Here is a 24,273-nt window from a genome sequence, read left to right on the forward strand (position 1 = left end):
TTTGTGTTTGGGATATGGCTTTTAAAAATGGCGGTTTTATGCTATGAAACTGGAAATGCGAGAATCAGAAAGGATGTGGTTAGCGGACCAATCACAGTCACGCGGGCTGCGAACGGCTTGCGTAGCTTTGTCAGAGGGCTGACGGGACGACGCAAGGCGCCATTGCAGGTCTTGCGTGCTTGCGTCTCTGCATAAAACCCGAGTATAAAGCAGCCTTTAGTCAATCAGCTGGTCGCATCAAGATCGACAAGTTCAGCTCGACATATTTAAGGCCAGGCAGTAAATATAAATAATACAACACTATTTGCCCATCTGAAGTGTTTTACTTCCGCTGACCAGTCAGGTTTACATCCATATCTGTCCAGAGGGTCACAGTGACCTTGACCTTAAACTTCTGACCTCCAAGATCAGATCACTTCACCCTTCTGTGGTGGGCGCTTGTGCCAAATTTGATCAAATCCTCTCTAGGCATTCAAGAATGGACCGGACGTACGGGACAGGGGCGTGTGGGAGAGGGGGGATGACAAAGGTCACCAGCCGGTACCGTAACCCCCCTGAGGCCTCCAGGACTCCCTCCCAATGTGCAACCAGTGTTGTTGGTCACCGTGGAAAACGTATTGCTCTGAGGCAAATTTGTGTTTTGGGGCAACATGACTTGATTTGAACTCACTTGAAAAGGATAAATTGCCGAGATGGAACATTTGAGGGGAAGTCATTTAATGAAGCAGAGATGTCTGGTAGTTTGAGATACATCCCTTCTCCTTAAATAAGGGCGGTCCTCCAACGTGATATTTAATCGGCCTCCAGTGATTGAACACAAAGCGCTGTGATAAGCTGCGTTCAAGAGCTTGAGTGTGCGTCTGTCATATTCTTAAAATTCTATAAAAAAACGTCACGTGAGCTCGAAAGCAACAACGGAAAAAAAAGGTCGCAGAGGTGGTCGGCATCCGCACATACGCGATGCCGGGCCGTGAATGGAGCGCCGCTGGGGGGGACGCCGGCCCCTCCGCGGGAAGATGAATGCGCCGATATGACAGTGATGCATGGAGATGTTTACAGTAAACACACACAGAGAAAGAGAGGGAGCCGACCTCGGGTGAGGGGGGGGATTCAAAAGAAAGGACGAAGGACGACGGGGACGTTTTCACTCAGCTCAAAAGAGAGGTTCTCGTTCACCCACTGGCCCGCGCTCTCTCTTTTCTCCCCCCGACAGCCGACGTGCACACAAAGGTGCATCCCAGCCCATTACTGTGGACAATCCCTGCAGTGTTTGTGAGCTGGTGCACGCTTATGTTGCACAATGCACTCAAAACACACACACACACATACCTCTCTCTCGCTCTCTCTCTATATATACACACACAGACAAGGCAAGGAACTCAGCTGTCACCTGTGAGACTTTCCCTTATTTACACCGGAGCCCCCGTCCTGTGGACTGTGTGAACCGAACACCAGTAGAGTAGAAACTCTATCCTTTTTTTCGGCGGAGTGGTTTTTTTGTGTGTTTTTTTTTCCCCTGTGTGCATCTCCGTATAACCGAGCACCATCAGCGCAGAACGTGATATTGGCCGACTTTAGCAGGCTTAGCGCCGTGGCTCTTGATTTGTTGCAACTTTGTGGGAAAGTTGACTGTGAGTGGGGTAAGCCCTTATTGCCTGCTGCCCCTGTGTGTGTGTGTGTGTGTGTGTGTGTGTGTGTGTGTGTGTGTGAGCTGATGGATGAACTTGCAGTCTGGTAAGCAGGGACATTCCCCTCTCTGTTCTCCCTCCGTGCCATGGAAACCAGACGGGAGGGCTATGGTGGCCCACAGGAGCCAAATGAGGCGGCAATAATGCAGCGCTTAACCCCGCATTGAAAAATGACTTCATTCTCTCATCAATAGAGCGGTTGCGAACGCCCCCGCCACGCTTACACACGTACAAACACATACACAGAGACACACACACAGAAACGGGCGCATGTAATTGAAACGTGCAGCGGGTATTTCCCATGGTTAAGGTAAGATACAGTGTACACACACACACACACACACACAGCCTCTCATGCATACACAGTGTTGCTGCAGTGCGGAGAAAGCGGTCACTTATTTGGCGTTGATTGAGGCTTTTTTTAAATGGAGATGTGTACATCTCTATTTAGTTCACCGCGTGTGTGTGTGTGTGTGTGTGTTTGAGCGTGAGTGTCAGACACTTTCCACTTTATTAGGATTCTCTCAGCCTAGACGAGCAGATCCCAAATCTCCCCGGGAAGCCATTATTAAACAAAGAAAAAGAAAAAAGAAGAGTAAAATAAGCAACATGAGTGTGGCCGAGCGGCCGGCTCATTGTCCCCCCCCCTCCCCCTGCACGCTCTTTTGTTTGTGTCCACGGGCACACACGCGCATCAAAGAGATTATTGATCTGACCCAAGATGTCCAACATTGGACCCAAATGAAGAGAGAGAGAGAGAGAGAGAGAGAGAGAGAGAGAGAGAGAGAGAGAGAGAGAGAGACCCAAAAGGCTCATAAAGATGTTCCTTTTTCCCAGTTTGTCCAGTGGCTCTTTGCTCACTTAGTGCAGCCATTGTCCGTCTCTCCTCCATTAGTGTGTTGGAGAGAGAGAGAGAGAGAGAGAGAGAGAGAGAGAGAGAGAGAGAGAGAGAGAGAGAGAAAGAGAGAGAGAGAGAGAGAGAGAGGGGTGTACAGTAATATTATAAGTCGAGCCCTGAGGGCGGATAAGAGCTTTTTAGAGAAAGAGCAACAGGGACCGTTGAGAGAGCGGCAGCCAGGCGTGACTGACGGACCGACTCAGACGGACAAGAAAGACAGAAAAGAGAGCGCGAAGAAGAAAGAGAACGAGAAGGGCTTATGAAGAGGGGGAGAAGGGGGAGAAAAGAAGAAAGTCTTATTTGGAGTCAACACAGAATACTAAACTCGGCAATCAGGGATTTTCCTCCTTTTCTGTGTGTAATTGCTGGTGTCTCTTAGAAACCACTTAGCCTCCGTGTATATTTACCTGAGAAAAACAGGGTGTGGGTTTTTATCTTGTAAAAAAACGGAGAAAAAAAAAAGACCTGTGTGTTTGTTTACACGTGTGTGTGTGTGTGTGTGTGTGTGTGTGTGTGCCCTCCCCCCGGGGCAGCCTCTTTATACCGTCTTCCCTTTAAGGGACTTGAATTGAAAGCCTTTTGAAATGATAACCTGGAGTTATGAATGGCGGCGTACACTTGAGAGAGGGAGACCTACAAATAAAAAAGATACAGAAGGCAGAGAGAGAGAGAGATAGAAAGAGAGAGAGAGAGAAATAAATGGGCAATGAGCGGAATAAAAAGGAGCAGCGTAATCCAATAAAACATTTTTTTTTCAAAGGAACGTGCAGAGGCGAATAAAGTCATGACTTGAGCAGATAAATCCACACTCCACCCCCCCACACAAATTGTTTTCTTGCTTATCGGTGAGAAGAGAAATTGCATGGAGAAAAACGCAAGATAAAAGGTGACGGGTGGGGGGGGGGAAGAGGGCAAAAAGTGCACGCGGCGGGAGGTTTGGAGGCGGACGCGGCGTCTCGTTAACCTGCGCGTCGAGTACAATGGCCCAGCGGGACCCCTGCTCTCCAAGGCCCGTCTCAAGTGCCGCCTGTCAGTATTTGGAGTGCTTCTCTTTCTAAGTCAGGCGGCCCTTCGCTCCGGCAGCCTCGCCATGGCCTCAACCGGGCCCCCCCCCCCCCCCCTCACACACACACACACACACACACACACCCCCGCTCAGTTAAAAAAAAAAGGAAACAATGTCACAACGCCAGCCTCTCCAGACGCTCTGCGACCAGAACAAAGTGGTCTGTGCTGCATTCAAGTGGCGTGATATTGTGAGTTTTTATTTCTTCTGCAGAAAACCTGTCAATCAGTGTGTGTGTGTCTGTGTTTGGGTGTGTGTGTGTCCCAGGCAGTTATTCCGACGTCATTTTCCCACTGCGTCTTCTTCTTCTTCTTCTTCTTCTTCTTCTTCTTCTTCTCAGCAGTCAGACGGGTGCAACCGGTCTCAGACACTCTGTAAATGATATCCCACCACGTCCAGCCGGTGGATGTAGTTTCTCTGAGTAGAGAACCCTGCAGGTCCCACACTCCTGACCGTCCTCTGCCACCGCGGTTCCTCCTGTTTATTCCAGGCGAACCACAGTGGCTGCTGCCGGAGACATTTAACGCATCACTTACAGACAGAGGCTGCAGAGGAGTTTTTCTTTCTTTCTCCTGGGGGGAAAAATATGGCACGTTCAAAAGAAAAACTTGTGGGAAATTGAGCACATGATATGACGTTTTTTAAGTTTTGGGTCGGGATCAACAAAAAGCAGAACAGTATTCATCATTTTTGGAGAGACACAAGCAGCTGACAGTTGTTACGGCAGATAGATGAAGAGGAACTGTACATGAACGTGCAGGACTGAACACGCATGTAGCTTGGAGAAACTTCCATGTGTCGTCTCGGGCCTGAGCTTAAAATCACACCATGATGGCTGACGGACTTCTGCAAAGATTCAAGTAGTGTCAAGTAGAAGGAACCCCAGGAAAGAGCTCTGCCTCCAAAAACGGGGCCAGACAAGAAATTCTGACTGTGTGTGTGTGTGTGTGTGTGTGTGTGTGTGTGTGTGTGTGTGTGTGTGTGGTGATGTTTTATTGCGCTGCTGAATATAGAGGACTTAAAGGAAGCATGCAACGCCCTCTACAGTATTAACTGAGAGAAGGGGGGGGGGGGGGGGAGATGAAGGGAGCAAAGGATGAGAATCCTCAAAGAGGCGGAGATGGAACTGAGATGAAATGAGCAGGGTGTAAATGGAGACAACAGCAAAAAAGGCCAGTGGGATGAGGTAAGGAAGATGGATGGTGGGAAAGGAAGAAAAAGGAAAGATCGTGAGGCGATAAAGAGGAAGGATGAGAGGTATAGGAAAGAAGAGAATGTGGGCAGACGAGGGAACGAAGAGAGACTGTGTAAGGAAGGAAAGAAGGGCAGGGTGTATGTGTGTGTGTGTGTGTGTGTGTGTGTGTGTGTGTGTGTGTGTATGTGTGTGTGTGTGTGTGTGTGTGTGTAGGCAGGGGTGAGAGGTCCATGTCTGTCTTCACCAGGATTAAGCTTCAGCCTTATTACAGACTCATTACATCACTCCACTTCTTCCATTACACACACACACATATTGAATGCTGTGTGTCTGCTGCTCGCTTGCACAGAGACACACACACACACACACACACACACACACGCACCCGTATGCAGTCACATTGTCAGTCAATCTCTTAAAGGTCATTGCTGGAGTTTGGTATTATGGTAATGTTAATCAGTGTATGTGTATGTAAGAGTGTTGGTATATGTGTGTGTCTGCGTGTGTGTGTGTCTGTGTCTGTGTCTGTGTGTGTGTGTGTGTGTGTGACATACAGGGCTGTGTATTTGTGTCACAGCTGTTGAATGCATTACAAACTAATTTGACACTCCCAGTTCACCCACAAACACACACACACACACACACACACACACACACCCTGCTAATCTAATTTAGCTAAAGTAGTTATGTGTTGTCGCTCACACAGCGCCCCCTACTGCAGCTGTTCTCAACAACTGGGTCAGGGCCCGATGGTGCGCCTCAGATCTCCCTCTAGTGGGTTGCGGAGGTACTGCCAAATGGTTGGATTGGATAGAAAATATATTTTTTCAGCTCATTTACAAAGTATTTTTTATATTAATTTGGTCAAGAAAATAAAAAGTAAACATAGTAATTCCATTTGACATTATCGAAATGACAAGTTACGCGTTTTGTTTTGCCACTGTTAGCTAGCTAAAGTTTCTGTGTGTGCGTGTGTGTGTGTCATCATTCGAGCTAAACCTCCTCTGTGTGTGTGCGTGTGCACACGAGTATTTGTATGTGTGCATGCGTGTGTGTTGTCTGGCTGCTGTCCAGGAGACTTAATGGCCAACACTGTTTGCTTTCATGGGCCCGTCTTTCCAACCCGCTGCTCATAGGAATGCCACACACACACACACACACACACACACACACACACACACACACACACACACACACACACACATATGCATAAACACACAGACATTTTGCTCACTTCAACACATATGGTGTTTGGACAAAATGCGGCGCAAACACACACACACACACAAAAAACAGAACCGGCCAAGGCGGCGCACAAGTAGCTTACATTATGCATGACTTCTCATGTTCACCGTCGGCCATGTCGAAACGGGTTTGGGCTTTTGTTGGGAAGTGTTTACTTGCTCTCCTTTCTCTCTCGTTCCCGCCCGCTCTTTGTCTCGCTCGGCGATCGTTGTCAGATATTGTATTTATTTTCGATACAGTCTGATAAACATAAATTGTTCGCGGCTCTTTGCCAGTAACGGCCGTGATTTTTTTTTTTTGGAGTGCCAGCATTTCAGTGCTTGTGTGCGTGCGTGTGTGTGTGTGTGTGTGTGTGTGTGTGTGTGTGTGTGTGTGCGTGCGTGTGTGTGTGCAGAGCGGACAGTGGACAGATGGTGCAGGACAGCTGGTCCGGAGTGACAAGTGTGTGTGACCCCGAGCCTCGGCGGTGGTGAAAAGAAAGAAAGACAACATTGACGGAGAGAAACACTATTTGAAGAGGAATATTTCAGCTAGCCCGCCATTGCCAGGAGGCTGGCAAACAGGGGGGGGGGGAGGCGAGGGGTTTTTTCCTGGAGACATCTTGAATAGAGTCGGAGCAGAAGAGAGAGGAGGAGGTGGAGTTGCGATAAAAGAAAAGCACAAACTATGCCAATTTGTTCTTTTTTTTTTAAATTCTGAATGGCGCTTGGATTTCTTTCTGACGGCCACTAATGTTGTTCTTCCGTCTTTTGTCCTCCCCTTCGTCTCCCTCTCCTTCCCCCCCCCCCGCTCTCTATGGGCTAAAAGCGTCGCGCAGGTGCTGGGTCGGATACCGTAAACTGCCGCGGCCTCGTCGGCCTCCCGAGCAGCGCCGAGCGGGGCTGACTGACGAATCCCTCATTTCCCTAAACAGCCCCGAGTAGACGATTGACAAGAGGTTCATTCTCACACCGAGTTTAAGTGAGAGGCCTCGGGGGAGGAAACACTTTCTGTCTCTAACACACACACACACACACGCACAGGAGGGGGAAATGTGATCCGTCTCCCCCCCGGCCTCTTCCACACACCTTCTGCCCCTGAATGCATCTCCGTCCGGCTGTTTTTTAGTTGCATTTTCAACCCGAGAAAGACACCACGAGGGAACCTCTGGGAAAAACGTCGTCGGCCTTTTGACGAAGTGCCAGAAAATGCTGTGCGTGTGACGCTCCCTACGGACAAGACCAAAACATTGAGTTTGATGGAGTCGCGTGAGAAAAAAAACACAAACGCCGGTGTGTGTTTGGAGCCGGGAGGGCTGAGCGTGATCCCGGTGGGAGGGAAGAAGTTATCACCATTTATAATTGATTGATGGTTCGAGTCACTGAGCTGCTTATTGGCCTGTTTTCTGTGTCTCCCCGATAGTAAACCACATCATTGTGGGTCGTCAGTCGGTGACACGCGTCTTCACTGTTCTCAGGCATTATTTTATTGACCCAACAAGTAATTCATCAATCAAGACCGGCGATTAATCTGACATGGAAACACCATTAGTCATATTCACCGAATATGACTAATGACTCATTCATATTCACTCGTTGCTTTTAAATAACTTTCATGGACTGATTTAAAACTGCGTTTCAAAGTCATCGAATTAATGAGTTTGTTGACGGGTCACAAAGTGCGGATGTTGAACACGGCTCCAACCGAAGCCGGAAAACCTCCTCTTGGTTGCGTTCAGGCACTAAAAGCACTCGGTTTCACTCAGAAAAGTCTGGAGTTAGAAATATTTGATCGCCGCTGAACTTAAAACCACCTTCAACTCAACCAAAGTGCTTCTGTCGCCGGAAAACGAGCCGAGCGCTTTGCCAGGTGACGTCTCCCTTCAAATGAGTGTCTGTCTCTCTGTTAGTCACTCCATCTGTGTGTGTGTGTGTGTGTGTGTGTGTGTGTGTGTGTGTGTGCATGCATGAGGAAGCCTCGCCAGCATGTCACTCCCAAGCTGCTGGGTAAACACGGGGGAGGAAAGACAAAACCGCACACAGTGCTGAATTAAGAGGAGATGTGTGTGTGTGTCTGTGTGTGTGTCTGTGCGCACCAGAGAGAGAGAGAGAGAGAGAGAGAGAGAGAGAGAAAGGGAAAGTGTGTGTGTGATTGTCTTGTCTTGTCATGGTTTGTAAACTGTGAATAATGACACCAGGGTGAGTAAGTCATCTCCGCTGCAGTCCTCTGCCTCTGCACACAGACACACACACACACACACACACACATACACACACTTAATGGCTCTTTCCACTCATACACGACATAAACATTCCTCCCTGATGTACTAACGCACTCTACCCGACCGCAAACCGTCTCCTCCAAGGCTCGGCCGTCAGTCACTCTGAAAAACGTCGTTAGAGGGGGAACAAAACCCACCGCTTTATTTTCCTCGCTGTTAAATTGTTTATGAGCTGTTTATTTTGCTTGTTTACCCGCTTCCAAACCGGCGAAAGGAACCAGACTAATATAATATCCCCACTCCCGAACTCTAGCGTTGTACTTTTTAACCTGGTGACGGATGACGGCAAGGAGCGAGTGATTGATGGATGAAAAGTGCGCTGCAATGATTCAGTGATTGACGCAGCGATTGATTGATGGACGGAGCGAAGCGCGAGGAGGCGGGGAGATAGACGGAAAAGCTGAGTCTGAAAATGACAAAAGGATTGTCGGGCGCCCGATTGATACGTTATCCAATTGCGAGAGGGTCTTTTGTGAGATGTTGAGGCTCTTAAATGGAAAGGAGGAGGAGGAGGAGGAGGAGGCTGATTGGGTCACAGAGTTTGTGGCAGTTCAGGTCAAAGACGTGGGTGAAAAAAGAAAAAACTTCCTGACCTGGCAAGAGAGACACACGTCCATGTGCTGTCACTTTCTATTCATCTCTCCTATTGTATGGCAACGTAAGAGGCAAACAGGAAAAGGATGTGATGTCACTGACCCAAAAGCTTGTGGTCGAGGACCGGTGGTTTGGCTGCGCGGCCATTTTGGCTGTGTGTGTGTATTTGCGAGTGTGTGTTTTGGACACTCTTCCAGGCAAAGGCTGCAATAAATGTGGTCATACTGCTGAGCTGGTTTAAACACACACACAGACACACACACACACAGACACACACACAAGGCCTTTCCGTCATAGGCAGGGTGTAGGTGTTGGGGGGGGGGTATTGACTCGTAGAGACGGAGACAGCAGAGAGAAGCGAGCGAACACACCGCTATCGGAATACGATTAATGCTGTCTGGTTGATGGATTAGACTCATTACACAGGGAGCAGGGCAGATGGGGGGACGGGACGGGGGAGTGTGTGTGTGTGTGTGTGGAGGGGGGGGGGGGGCTTTAAGGTGAGATAAAGACATCAGGAAGAAAGTGAAATATAAGCGGCGTGGACACGGAAGGAATCAATGAATCGCAGGGAGAGATGTGACGCTACAACTTTGATTCCCACTGAGTTCCTCTGTGCTAAAAATATCAGACGAGGACGAGGATGCAACCCCGAATGGACCAGCAGAAAGCGCAAATTCAGTACTTGCAAAAGTAGTTATGCCATATCAACACGTTTGATAGCTAAATTACATGTAAACAGAGTGTGCAAAATGAGCAAAATATGTAACATATATATACACAATAGAATATGAATAGCTGTGCAGTGTGTATTTAAGGACATTAATTAAGTTTAAACAGAGTGTGCAAAATGCAAAGTAAAACACCTTCAATCTACTTTAAATCCCAGACTGGTCTGTGTTCATTGTCTATGCTAATCGTTCACGCGAGTCGCTGCAGGCAAAGCCACGCGTCACCGGTTAGCGCGGTCACTCGTGAGACTGAAACACCTGCAGGAAGTCTTTAGTGCGTGAGGCCGCTCCTGGAATATCCATCCTGACAGCCCGGCCTCAAAACCCAGGCGGCAATTTGACGCTCTTAACAGTTTTAAATCGATGTTTACAGGTCGATTAACTCGTCCTGATTGCTGGAGCAAAACATCCGTTGCTTTTTTTTCTTCTTCATTTTCCAGAACATCAGAGGACCCCTCGCAGTCTCATTAGTTGCCAGTTTAGACGTGTTATCCATCCGTGTAGTCATATTCCACTCGTTAAAAATCACTCCTCGCCAAAGGCCACGCAAATGGGTACTGTGTGTGTGAGCGTGTGTGTGTTTTTCTTCTTGTGAACCAGGAAACTCGTGTGTGTTAGTCACACCAATCTAAAGGAGAATCAGGGTTTTATGGGCTCCTGTGGGAGGGAGATGTTTCCTCCGACTGTTTGAATTTTACCTGATGACATTGAAGTTTTGAGTCAGCGCGGCACAGGTGCACGGTTCCTGCCGAGGCAGCTTCACATCTAAGTATCATCATCAGGATTACAGGGGGATCCGTGCCTCCATTACTGGGTGCCTCTCAGCTCTCCTTATGGGTAATTACTGTATTACTGCAAGCCACCGTCCATTTCTCCTCTGTGTTCGTGTGTGTGTGTGTGTGTGTGTCTATATATTCGTGTGTGTGTGTGTATGTGTGTGTGCGTGCGTGCGTGTGCCTGTGTGTGTGTGTGTGTGTCTGTATGTGCCTGTGTCTGTGTGTGTTTTGTGTGCAGCAGATGTATTCGTCGCTCCTCTATAATTACTCGTGTAAACATTCCCGATGATGTCACGGCTTTAGACCACTGACTAATCTCCAGTCTGGTTTTACACATGCATGTACACACGCATGCACGCACGTACACACACACACACGCGCACACACACACACACTCTCCCTGATGTTTTTTTCACAGCTTTGTCGTCGCGTTTTCACCGAGTCTGCAAAGAAAGAGACGTGAAAGAGACACACACACACACATAGGGGACACCCTCTCCGTCAACTCAAATTGTCCCCAAGGTGTCCACCCTGCTCCGGTAACCACAGCAACCGTCTTACCTGGCATTTAAAGTGTGTGTGTGTGTGTGAGGCGTGATGAGGAACAAAGAGAAAACAGACAACAAGTCGGGGAGACGAGCGTCGATCTGCCGAGCAAAGTCAATATTAGTTTAAAGGAGAGCGGCTGAAAGACAAGGGGTGTGTGTGTGTGCGTGTGTGTGTGTGTGTGTGTGTGTGTGTGTGTGTGTGTGTGTGTGTGATTCTGCTTAATAACTCGGATGTCTTGAAAGTGCAAATAGTAAAGAAGCATGTTTATTTTTTTAAAGTCGCTCGCGCTCAGTTTTTTAAAAGTAAGCCACCCAAGATCTCCAGGAGGACGTGCCGTCACATTCCTCCACATTCCCAGGTGCTGGCGCTGCCCCAGTGTGTCCAGTAATCCTCTTCTCCTTTCCTCTCCTCTCCTCCCTAACCCGCCTCGCCTCCTCTCCTTTCTTCGGGGTGTCTTTCTCCTCCTAATTGCTCACAGAAGTGTGATCTTTGGGGGTCCACTTCACGCCGTTGCTCCCTGAATTAGCTGAAGGGTCCACACACACACACACAAGCCTGCGCACACGCACACACACACACACACACACACACACACACTTTTTACTCATGACCATCCCGCCCCAGACACCAGAACTCCAGACCCTGCAAAGCATCCGTCTCACTGTATCTTCTTAATTCACATTTTCTCGTTCTCACTTTCTCTCTCTCTTTTTTTTCCTCCGGCTCCCTCTTCGCCCATTCACACATTCTTACACTTAATAGGATTAAGGTCTCCGAAAGGGATTTGAACAAGATGATTAGTTTACTGCTCTGCCAACTCCGGGCTAAACCCTGCCACACACACACACACACTCACACACACACTCACACACTCACACACACACTCACACGCAGTCTTGCTGGACCTGGGAAGAATCTCGTGGCAGTGGGGCATATACAAAAGAGGTTGAGAAACTGTATAACAGTAGGTGAGAGTGTGCATGCGTGTGTGTGTGTGTGTGTGTGTGTGTGTGTGTGTGTGTGTCCAGTGTGGGAGAGAAAGAGCAGAGTGGGAGGGAGGAAAAGGGAGGATGAGGGGTGCATGTGTGAGAATTGAGTGCTGCTCTTTCATGCCCAGGTCTTCTTAGACGCGCAGGGCGTCAAAAGCCCCTCTCGCTCTGAAAAGGCCCTTTAGAAAAGCAGCACTAAGCTCTTAACACTGGAGACCTGACTCTGTCACGCACACACACACACACACACACACACACACACACACACACACACACACACACACATATCCTGGGCCACCAGAGGTGAGAAAAACAGACAAAGAGGAAGGTCAGTAGATTTAGAAAAAGACCACGTCTCCGCGATTTGGACAAATTTTCACAAAGATCTCGGCCCACAAGGAAACACCAAAACAATTCAAAACTGCTTTTCTCCGGCTTCTTTTTCTTCTACCTTCTTCTTCCTTCCTGTTCGTTTGATCCTTCTCGTTCTTCTTTTTGTTCTTGTTCTTTTGCATGACACCCGACTAGGGTTGCAAAATTCCGGGAATATTCAAAGTTGGAAACTTTCCAAGGGAATGAACGGGAATATACGGGAATTATCGGGAATTAACCGGAATTAACTGGAAATTTGGAGGTAATTTAACTGTATTTACCTTGTCATAAGCAGTCATGCATGCAAACATTGATAATACAACTTTTAAAAATGACTTTTTTGACATTTCGAAAGCCGCGAATAATCGAGGTGATGGTGTACTTTTGCGTGGACATACATACGTCCGACTCTCACTGTTGTAAAAAGTCTACTGTATAAAAATAAACTTGGCATTGAAATGGACATGGCTTCAGTTTACCAAGTAATCAATATGCTAATGACAAGCAGTGTTGGGAAAGTTCACTTTCTACATGAACTAGTTCAGTTCATAGTCCGTAATTCAAAATGTTGAACTAAGTTCACAGCTCCAATAAATGAACTAGTTCAGTTATTTTTTTCAATGTGTTGCGAGCTGTAATTGAAATCTCTGTCTGCAATACCGCTCTTGGCCTCTACGCAACTCGGCGCTCTCACACTTGCCAGGCATCGGGCTGCAACGTTCAGACGCAACACTGATGACAAAAACGTTCAAAAACAACAGAATGTTTTATGTTTACGTTTATGTTTCTGACAAACAATGATCCCAACCAGCTGCATTCAGGGTCCAGCTGAGCTCGGCGTACATAGTCTTGTTCTCAACTACATTGAAGTTCCCTGTTATATGCTTTTGCAAGAAACTTAAGGACATTTCTTTTATTCAAAATATCCCGAGCCAAAATTCCCGTGGAAACTATACGGAAATTTACCGGAAAATTTCCGCCCCTTTGTGACCCTTCACCCGACATCAGCTGGAGATTAACATCTGCTGGTTCAATCTTTTTTTTTTTTTAAAGACGTTTCAATTTGCATATTTTTTGTTTTGGTTCTCAGACACGTTTACGCTCAACAAAAATAGTATTTCGTCATGAATGGCACCTGTTCACCGAGGCACGTTCACAACGTTTTGATCCAAATAGCAAACATGAACACAGTCCAACGCCAGATCGTGTGATCAGCGGCGCTGGTGTTCAAAACGAGTGCTCCCGTGAGCGCGTTACCGGTGTCTGTTTTCCTACTTTGCATCAGAGAAGTGTGCTGACATCTGTCAGTTTTCAGCAACCGTGTGTGTGTGTGTGTGTGTGTGTGTGTGTGTGTGTGTGTGTGTGTGTGTGTGTGTGCGCGCGCGCATATGTGTGTGTGTTTCAGGTTCTTAACTTAGCAGCGTGATATAGTTCCTGTGTAGATTTAATACCTCCGGCCCCTTCAAACAAAAATACACACACACGCACAGACTCCCACAGACTCATACACACACACACACACACACACACACACACACACACACACACCGCTCAGCAGGAGCCTCTTTTAATGAGGGTAACCTTCCGATTTAGGCACAGGGGCAGAGGTGAGGGGTTAAACTTTGGGGAAGTCCAAAAGCAGGAGCGATTTCAGAGAAAGAGAGAGAAAAGGCTTATGGAGAGGAACGAGGGAAGGAGAAAGAGAGGAAGCCAGAGGGGGAGGGGAAGTGGTGGGTGGGACATCCACCAAAACCGTTTAACTAGAGATGGAATTGAATCAGGTGGCTTGGCACAAAGCAGAGAAAGAAAATCCACTCCTAAATCTCTAAGAAGTCAATTTCCTCATAGGGGGGAACGTGCTATTCTCTCTCTCTCTCTCTCTCTCTCTCTCTCTCTCTCTCTCTCTCTCTCTCTCTCTCTCTCTCTCTCTCTCTCTCTCTCTCTCTCTCTTTCTCTCTGGTGGTCCGAGTGATGAATAGCGGCCTCCTTAAGAACAAACTGACAATCACATGCATATGCATGTTAGTGTGTGTAGTCGCTCTTGTCGTCGGTCGGCGACAGAGAGACGTGGAAAATCAATTTCCAATCACCTCAGTGCATCGGGATGTTCACACACACACACACACACACACACACCACTTTGTATGGTGCGTTGCTCTCTCTGTGAAAGTGACTCGCGCTCCCAGCTGAACATGTTAAGCACGCGTGTAAACAGCGTCAGTTCAAAGCGAGGTCCGTGTGCGGCCACTCCCATGTGACACACGAACAAGCCTCTACTGATTCTTGCATCCGACAGGAGATAAAGTGGACACAGGTTACATGTTCTGCAGTGTGTGCGTGTGTGTGTGCGTCTGTGTGTGTGTGTGTTCCTTACTGTTTATTTGGCTTTAAAGCTCCAGCGGTTAAAAGAGGCCCACCTCCCACCCCGTCCTGTAAAAACAGTATCAGTAGCCACTCTATTTGTTTCAGACCGGCCAAATGTGTGTGTGTGTGTGTGTGTGTGTGTGTGTGTGTGTGTGTGTGTGTGTGTGTGTGTGTGTGTGTGTGTGTGTGTGTGTGTGTGTGTGTGTGTGTGTGTGTGTGAGTGTTTACAAAAACAGCAAAAGGGGAAGCCTCTTTTTCATCTTGCTCTATTTGTAGAGTCTTATTTCAGGATCTTGTTGATTGATCCGGGCAGCGAAACATAACGTGAGCTTGCAGTATTTGTGTGAGTGTGAGTGTAGGTGTGTGTGTACATGTTTGTGTGTACAGGCCGGAACCGGTTCACAAAAAAGCCAGGTAAAATTACATTTGTGAGTAACGTTGATTTCTTTTTGCAGCAGGTGATTAGATTTTCCGTCCGGGCCACATTTATTTTCCCCCTCGCGTGAACTCGGCGGAGCCAAAGTTGATGCCTTCAGCTTGTTTGCTTTGTCCAAACTGCAAAAATGTCCAAGTGACCACGATTCCAATGCGGTAAAAAGAGGCCGGTTTTGTATTTAGTTGTGTTCGCAGAAAGCAGCGACTCTCACCGTTTTGTTCCAGCGTCGAGGTCCTTTCCATCTGCCCCTTTGCTAACAAGCTGCAGACACCAGGGCTGCCGTCTGCACCGAGGGTTGTGCGCTTTTGTGCCCCTGCCGTCTCAGCTGTCAATCAAAAGACTGGCCCGTCCTTCGGTTGCATTAAAGCGTCTCGTTTTGTCATTTCAGCTGGACATAAAGGCCACGACAGAAAAACCCCGCGGAACAAAAACCACTCGAGACTCATTTTTCTTTATCATTTGCAAACAAAGCATCACTTCAGATGCCAGTGCGGAAGCAGCAGGTGGAAACACGGCAGACGGATGATACCTGGCATACTGATTGATACCATCGCACGCAGGCGATCACACTCACACACACGCAGGAATGTGAGGAATGTGGCTGGGCATTAGCTGTTAGCCGATTAGCACGCTGGAGGTCACGTCGCCACAGTCGGGGTCAAGAGCTGGAGGGTCAGCAGTGAAGGGTTAAACGGTCTTGTCTGGAGCTTGGGTGTGCATCAGCGGCGGACCTTGCTCTCTCACACACACACACACACACACACACACACACACACACACAGTCCAGCAGTCCGAGGTGCCGTTAAGATGTCCTGTTTACAGAGAAGATGATTTTGTTTGTCCCTCCAGATGCTGAATCCGCTCCCATCCTTTCTGCTCTACATAATATTTTTCTGATATTTGACCATGTGCGTGTCTCCGCCTCATTTCATCTCACTGCTTGTGTGCACATCCTTGAACACGTACGCGTGTGTGTGTGTCCTTCACTAAATCAAGTTGCTATACCAACCTGCAATGGCGAGTACTTCATTCGGCTGCAGGCGGCGGATTTAGTTTACGTGAGTCACCTGTTCATGTGTGCTTATGCTCTTATGTGAGCGCAGAGGTACACGTGTATGTGTGTGTGTGTGTGTGTGTGTGTGTGTGTGTGTGTGTTTGTGTGTGTGTGTCGCAAACTGCAGTAAATGTACTGTTTTTTTCATTCTTTCTGCTGTTTTCCGAGCCGCAGCTTAGTTAAAGTAGCTGAAAATGTAATCTCTGTAAACCACACCATACGCAAACGAACACACACACACACACATATACAAACACACATTCACACACATATCCATCACTCAGTCCATAAAATCAAAAGGGAGGAGTAAGGAGGAGGAGGAGGAGGAGAGGGTTGTTGGGGAGGAGGAAGCCTCGTGGCAAGCGGAGGTCACCAGTGCCCCCTGCAGGTCATTCCAGGGCCCCGCATACATCGAGTGATGCCGACGTTCAAAAAGCAGACGGGCGGCTGGCGCCCGCAGAGGGTTTACGTCACCGAGAGACGAGCAGAGACAGCCGATCACATTTGGCGCTCTGCGTGCACAGAACTTAATTTTGCAGAAGATCTGTCTGGCTCTGAAGTCTCCCCCCTCCCACCCGCACTCTTCCCCACCCCCCTGCCACATTTAAGTGATCACATCAAGCCGCAAAGCGAGTGACTCTGTGACAGCTCGGCTTAACTTTATTTTTTTTAATCCCCCCCCTTCTCTTCTCCTTATTCTCCCCCTCCTCACCCTTCCCTCTCTCTGTCCCAGGGATCTCAGCGAGAACCAGATCCAGGGGGTCCCGAGGAAAGCCTTCAGGGGAGCCGTGGAGATCAAGAACCTGTAAGTGGCACTTTTTCCTTGCGCATGCAAAATATACATGCACATCTGCACACAACTCACTTTCTAATGTGTGCACAAGCCCCCATCCCCATGGGGGAGTAGGGGGGGGGGGGGCATCAATATTTCATTGTGTTAAATGTCATGTGCCTCCTGCTTCGCTGTATTGACTGGCACCGCTGCTCGTTAGCAGCCGTGTGTGTGTGTGTGTGTGTATGTCACTGTCATTTCCGTTGTTTCTTCTCTTTGTTTGGCCTCAGTGCTAGTTATGATGATTGTAGATAATTATTGGTAATTTTTGCAGGTGGAGTAATTGCCTAGCGATAATTCCAGAAATATGGATTTTTTTTCCGACTATTTTGATGCAATTCTTTTTTATTTTTTCACGTGATAATTCTTTCTGAAATGCCGCGCAATTATTGTAAAAGGACAGGGCAGCGTGTGTGTGTGTGTGTGTGTGTGTGTGTGTGCATTAGCATGTGGGTGACAGCACATGATTTACCGTCCTTACGTCTTAATTAGATTGTTTCAGCAAAGCGATTCTGAGAAAAAACGGGAACGAACGAGAGAGAGAGGGAGAGAGAGAGAGGAAGAAAAAAAGGGGGAAGGAGGTAAAGAGCGACGTGTACAAATTAGACGTCACATAGACGAGAGCAGGAGAGGAAGCGTACAAAAGAACAATGAGCGCTGGAGACAGAAGTAAAGCAGAGGAGAAAGTGAGTGAGTGCGAGGGAGAATTTCACTTGATCATATATTGACACGTCTTGTAACAGCTTCTTGTCTTTTCTCTTGTGTGTGTGCAGCCAGTTGGACTACAACCACATCAGCTGCATCGAAGACGGGGCTTTCCGAGCGCTGCGTGACCTGGAAGTGCTGTGAGTACCCGTCCACTCACTTACTCGCCGTCAACGCCCTCGTTGACCTTTGCAGGGCTGCGTTACGGCTCCTGGGGAAAAAAATAAAATAGGGACATCGTATATACGCGTTTAGGAATGACACTTGATGCTGATCACGGAGCATCACTTCTTCTGATAACGAATTAAAGATCCCACAGCCACCGTGCAGACTCCTCGCCGGACAAGATATTCGTTTTCACCGATAGTGAGGCGAAGACATTGATTACAAAAGAACGAATTATGGATAATTCGCTGCGTTTATACATGCAGAACTGATTCATAAGCCTACTCCAGTTTACATTTGCATTCTTTCTTTCGGCCAACCTACAATGTAACAGAATAATTATATTATAATTTCATGAATTACAGGTGGAACTTGCTCTTTTCTTTTTCTTTTTTTGCAAAAAAGATCACTCATCGACTGTGCATCCTGCAGTCTCAACTCTGTTTTTATTCTTGTGTCTGACAAAAAAAAGGCAAAGATGTTTTCATCAAACAGATGTTTGATTATCAAGATTATCAAGATCACATGGTCACATCACGCTCAGCACCCACCCACCTCCTCCCTCTCTGTTTGGCCGACTGCAGACCAAAATGATGACACGCTCTCTCTTCTCCCCTCCCCAGCACCCTCAACAACAACAACATCAGCCGGCTGTCCGTGGCCAGTTTCAACCACATGCCCAAGCTCAGGACCTTGTAAGTGGCAAACACCCGCTTGATTGACATGTCTTCTGTGTTTTCCCGCCCCCCTGAGTGTATCACCACACATCCTCCTCTCTCTTTTTGCCCCCCCCCGCCCACACAGTCGCCTGCACTCCAACAACCTGCAGTGTGACTGCCACGTGGCCTGGCTGTCGGAGTGGCTGCGGCAGCGCCCACGCCTGGGCCTCTACACGCAGTGCATGGCCCCGCCGCACCTGCGGGGGCACAACGTGGCCGAGGTGCAGAAGAAGGAGTTCGCCTGCGCAGGTGTGTGTGGGGGGGGGGGGGGGTCTTGTTTTGGCTTTTTTTATTGTTGTTTTTCTTCTCCCGTGACTTCCGTCTGCTTGGTCGTTTCGCTGCAGCGAGCTCATCCTTTGCTTTGTCTCGTTTTGCTTCTTTCTTTCTACTCTCACCGTCCTTTGCTTTTCAAAGACGGGGATGAAGGCAAGTACTCATCTTCCTTTGCATGGCGTCGCTGAAGTGTTCTGTGGATAGTACTGTGGATATGGTCACTGTCACATGTAGGGACAGTGTCACTCTCTCTTTCTCTCCCATGACTGTTACCCATAGATAACACCGGGCCTCTGTCTCTGTGCAGGTCACCAGTCGTCATCCTCCTCCTCCTGCAGTGTGTTACAGTGCCCGGAGTCCTGCACCTGCAGCAACAACATCGTGGACTGTAGAGGGAAGGGTCTGACGGAAATACCCACCAACCTGCCCGAAACCATCACTGAGATGTAAGGCTTACACACACACACACACACCCACACACATATATATATATATATAAAACTGCCTTTACTCTACATGCACACTCGTGCGCTCTTCTACTATACGAGCTCTTGCACGCCTGCTCTCGGTGCAGTGGTATTTCTGCTGCGCCGCGTTTCCCTCCGCTTTCCTTTTCCTTTTGCCGGCTCTTATGTTTCACCGCTTCTCGCTCTCGCCGCGCGGTGGAATAATAAAACCATCGTGTGTGAAATGAGAAAGCCTGGTCATGCGGCTCTTCCCTGCTTAAGAAAATAATAAAGGGATGAGGTGAGGAAGAATAGGAAGATTAATGTGAAGGACAAGACTAATCATATCTCTATCTCGTTGGGGGGGCAGATAAACCCAGCAGATTTAAAGGGACTAAGTACGAAACGGATCTGTAGACGTGAGACTGGAGGTCTCTGGATGTGGACGAGACCCACATGAGACTCGACTCTAAAGACGTGACTTGAAAACATTCAAGACCTGCTTTGACAAGACTTTAGGACTTATACTTAAATAGTGCTTTTCTGTAGTTTGCCACCCATTCACACACACACACACACACACACACACACACACACACACACACACTGACGGCAGCAGAGGGAACTCGTGATCGAACCGCCGACCCTGCAAGTTCACAAGCCGCTAACTTCATTCGGTTTGAGACCCAACATAAGACCCGCTTTGACCAAACTCTGGGTCTTGACTTGGGCGTGATTTTCAACTTGACTTGGATTTGTCTCGACTCGTTTCAGACTCGACCTTGGACGTGTTTGGACTTGAGATTGTATTTAGACTTTGAACTGACATTAATTTGACTTGACCTGGATGGACTTTACCGTTGAGTGGAGATTATCTTTGACCAGACGTTCAGTGGAATAGACTTGGACTTGTCTCGGTTGATTTTAGATGCGTCCTAAAACCTTATTGAAGACTTGGACATGACAATCCTCCCGTGTGATCCGTCAGCCATGTTAGTGATGAAGAAAGAGTCCGGCGTGGAGCTCGATCGGAGGAGAACCGCAAATGAAAAAAACAAAAGTGTTCTTTGGGGAAATATTTCACGATCAAATGGTTAGTTTGCAAATCGTGTTCCGCGCTGCCTCTCCTGTCACGGCGACTGAATGTGTAAAATGTTTAGAGAACGCTTGTTCGGGTCTGCTTTCTCTTCTGTTCGCCCCCTCCTGCTCTCTTTGCCTCCCCCCTCTGGCCTGGCTCGCTTTGAGTCAGGACGGGCACTTAATGGAACGCTGCCCACATCGCTCAATGTGTTTTTGTGTGTGCGTCTGAGTTCACACACACACACACACAGGTCAAAGAGGGCGGAACATCAAACAACCGTGACAGACGTTGGCAGCGGGCATCAAAGCTTCTTATCTGGGAATGTTCCCCAAAGCCGGGCCCCTTCCACCCTCCCAGGGGCCGAGCAGCAGCCAACGATACAGCGGAGATAGCTCCGGTGTTAATGCCGCTCCTCAACGGTCTGTGTGTGTGTGTGTGTGTGTGTGTGTGTGTGTGTTTGGTTCCAGACGACTGGAGCAGAACGCCATCAAGGTGATCCCAGCCGGAGCCTTCTCTCCTTATAAGAAGCTGCGCAGGATGTGAGTAGATGAGGAGTAGCGTGCACCCTGTCAACCACCCACAAAGACTTGTGTTTCCATCCTTGTTTGTATTGACCTCTTACACTTTTGATGTCTCCCTCTCTCTCTCTCTCTCTCTTTCTCTCTCTCTCTCTCTCGCTCTCTCCCAATCGGCCTCTCTTTTTTTCCGTTTTTTCTTCGGCTCCCTTCCTCGCAGAGACTTGAGCAACAACCAGATATCAGAGTTGGCCTCGGACGCCTTCCAAGGTCTGCGCTCCCTCAACTCCCTGTGAGTACTGCGTGATGCGTTTCTATTCCAGTGTGCACAAAAACACAAACGCCACACGGCCCTCTGAGTCCGCCGGTTAGCCGTCCGTTCTGTCTGACATGTTCCCCTTTGCACTCACCAAGTTCATTTCTGGGGCCTGGGAAACACACGTAGCCACAACAAAGCGAGCAAGACGCGTAAATAATCATCAGTCAAGACAAACAGTTTAGCCAAATATTCTCAACAACTTTATTTGGAGGGAAAACTAATGTGAGCCGGTCTGAAGTGATCCCTCATTGCACAGGTCAAGTTGAAGCAGGAAGTCGGTCTGTGATGGTTACCAGTGGAACATTTTCAGAATAACGGGATGTTACTTACTTAGCATCTATAACATGGGACTTTGGATTGAAAGACTTGACAGGGTGCTTTTTAATTAGTATATCATCAAATATTTACCGGGGGGCAACCTCCGTTTGTGAAAAGTGAAGACAGTGCAGAAGGGCCTGAAACCCTCATTCTCTCTACTGGCCACCGGGGGGGCGACTCCTCTGGTTGTATAGAAGTCTATGCTTCATGTGGTAAAGCTGCATTCTCTCTACTGACCATCAGGGGGCGACTCGTCTGGTTGTATAGAAGTCTATATAAATGACTCTACTCTCTCTTGATTTATTCCCTCAGCAAACATTGTAAACATGAGTTTATAATCTTAATCTCTAGTTTCAAGTCTTCTTCAATACAGCGTGATGTTCATTTTGTAAATGATGGTCCATGTACAGTCAAACAGACCATAAAGAGGAGTATGCTTCAGGGCTACAAGGTGATTGACAGGTCGCTCCCAGAGCTTTATACGGCGTCTCAGCAGGCCAAATATGGTCCCTTCTGTTTACTGGTTGCAAAATAAACAAGATGGCGTCAGCCAAAATCCTAAACACAAGAGTTCACACTCGCAGTCCACAGCCCAGCAGCTTCTAACATGCAGTCTTTGATATTCACCTTTCGTTGTAAACGACTGCAGCATTACTTCCAAGCTGCATAGCTACATTATCAGGTCAAAGCCTCGTTTGATTACAATGTCGGGGGCGAAAATCATGACATCATAGTTCAGGTTAATGTTAATATTAGCTGAAAGTAAAAGTAACCAAGTGACACTGAACAAAGGGTCAGTTAGAATAATTATAATTATAATAATAATTATTGTGCACCTTTCTGTTTAATAGTTTTGGCTCATGTGAGTTTTTTTTTATTATTTGTTGTTTCTTACATTACTGGACTTATCTTATTATTATGGCAGGAAATATTTGCCAAATCAAATCTTTTTTCTTTTTTTTTTAAAATAAAAAACTCCCAAATTGGACTCGTCTTTGCTCTGGATCTCAGGCCTCTACTTTGCGTGTGAAGCTCCGGGAAGGGAGGCGGCGAGAGGAGGGTCGGGGGAGGGAGGGGTGGAGGGTGGAGGTGCAAAGTTATTTCACGGAGGAGTTATATTAAGGTCCCGTCTCTCCAAAGTCAATAATTCATAAATGTCGAATTGCTGAATGGAGGCTTCTGCCACCTCATTACACATTCGCCACTGAGAGAATGGGACACGCGTCCATGCTGACGCACCAAATGCTCTGCGGCCTGCGCGTTAAACTGCAATGTGTGTTCACCGTGAGTCAGGGCTCGGTTAGATAAGGTCGTAAATGAGCCAATCGATCCTGTGCATGTGTGTGTGTGTGTGTGTGTGAAACAGTACGTGCTAATGCGCGTGTGGGGCGTAAATGAAGCGTCCACTAAACCGCATTGTGCGTTTCCCAACCTCAGGTCTCTCAGGGACGGCCACTCAGCACAGTGGAGTAAAAAGAAAAAAGCCAATCTGAAACACATGTCTTTAGGCTGCCGACACACAGCTCAACACGGCGTGGAGCATGAAGATGACTGATAGCTCTCCCAGCTTGTGTGTGTGTGTGTCTGTGTGTGTCTGTGTGTGGGAGCATCTAAGGTATTCGTTGGCCAAGGCAGTGGCAGTCTCAGCCCAGACCGTTTTGTGTATGCTTCGCTCTGACAGCGGTGTGCACGACTCCCACCGCAGCCAGATTTATGCAGCAGTTTTTTTATTGTGACATTTAGATGAAGGGTGTTCATAACCTGTTGAACTTCATGTCCGTAGTGTTAACATACAGCCAGGGGCATTTTGTTTTGTTGATGTTGCCTTGGAACCCGCCAAGAAAAATAATCAAATCATTATTGATTAAGGTCTTATCATTTATGTTTGTGTCATCTTCACTAAAACCTTATTCATTCTAATTATAATTGTATTCGGTGTACAAAATACCCGCTCCACCATTACCACATCGCTCCAGCACCACGCTGAGGTCGTACGCAGATCAATACGCAATATACAACATTTGATGGACGCGAGCAAATGGACCACAGTTGTACTCACTTTACACAAACATCACTGAGGCTGACATCATTTACAAAAAGGCCACTCACACAGCTACACAACTTCGCCCTGCAACAGAACACACACTCTCTTCTCCCTTCACTAACGGGACACCCATGCACACGCTCGAATCCAAAAAGAGGAAAGACGATGTCCTCCTTCAATCCAGGTTCTCTTGAGTGTGTGTGTATGGAGGTGGGAGGAGGGGGGGGGGGTGCATTGAGGTCCACATTGTAGACTGTGAACCAGTGACATCACCCATTGGTTTGCAGACTGCCGTTACGAAGCCTCGAGTTCACCGTCGCCATCTTGGGTTACAGCGTCGGCATGTTGTTTTCTTTGCAACTAATGAACAGAAGTGGAATTCATATCTGCAGAATATACATATTTGATGAAACCAGAACAATTTATTGGAGTTAAAATGTGATTTTCCAAAGGTTTGGATCCTTGTGAGGTTCTGGAAGTGGGGTATATTGCAGCTGACAGACATTCCTCATCAGCGACGCTCAGATTTACAGCGTCTGTTCCCCGCGGGCCAACACGAACGCTGTAAATTCACTCGCTCCCTGTCACAGATTATTTATTCTTTTTAGCACTAAATGATTATTGATTTCATGTTTGATG

General features: G+C 47.7%; 1 protein-coding gene across 2 annotated transcripts in view; it reads left to right on the forward strand.

The window, feature by feature from the left end:
- slit2 (slit homolog 2 (Drosophila)) overlaps positions 1–24,273 on the forward strand; it is a 79,146-nt gene that overhangs the window by 33,125 nt on the left and 21,748 nt on the right. For both annotated transcript variants that reach the window (XM_068591874.1, XM_068591875.1), the window contains exons 5-11: positions 16,951–17,022; positions 17,823–17,894; positions 18,543–18,614; positions 18,724–18,887; positions 19,219–19,357; positions 20,906–20,977; positions 21,174–21,245. In XM_068591874.1, the coding sequence (XP_068447975.1) occupies positions 16,951–17,022; positions 17,823–17,894; positions 18,543–18,614; positions 18,724–18,887; positions 19,219–19,357; positions 20,906–20,977; positions 21,174–21,245 (663 nt within the window). The remainder of the gene's footprint in view (positions 1–16,950; positions 17,023–17,822; positions 17,895–18,542; positions 18,615–18,723; positions 18,888–19,218; positions 19,358–20,905; positions 20,978–21,173; positions 21,246–24,273) is intronic.

The sequence above is a fragment of the Clinocottus analis genome, unplaced genomic scaffold (genome assembly GCF_023055335.1).
Source record: "Clinocottus analis isolate CAN_PGR_092001 unplaced genomic scaffold, fCliAna1.0.p SCAF_26, whole genome shotgun sequence".
In the NCBI taxonomy this organism is placed as follows: domain Eukaryota; kingdom Metazoa; phylum Chordata; class Actinopteri; order Perciformes; family Cottidae; genus Clinocottus; species Clinocottus analis.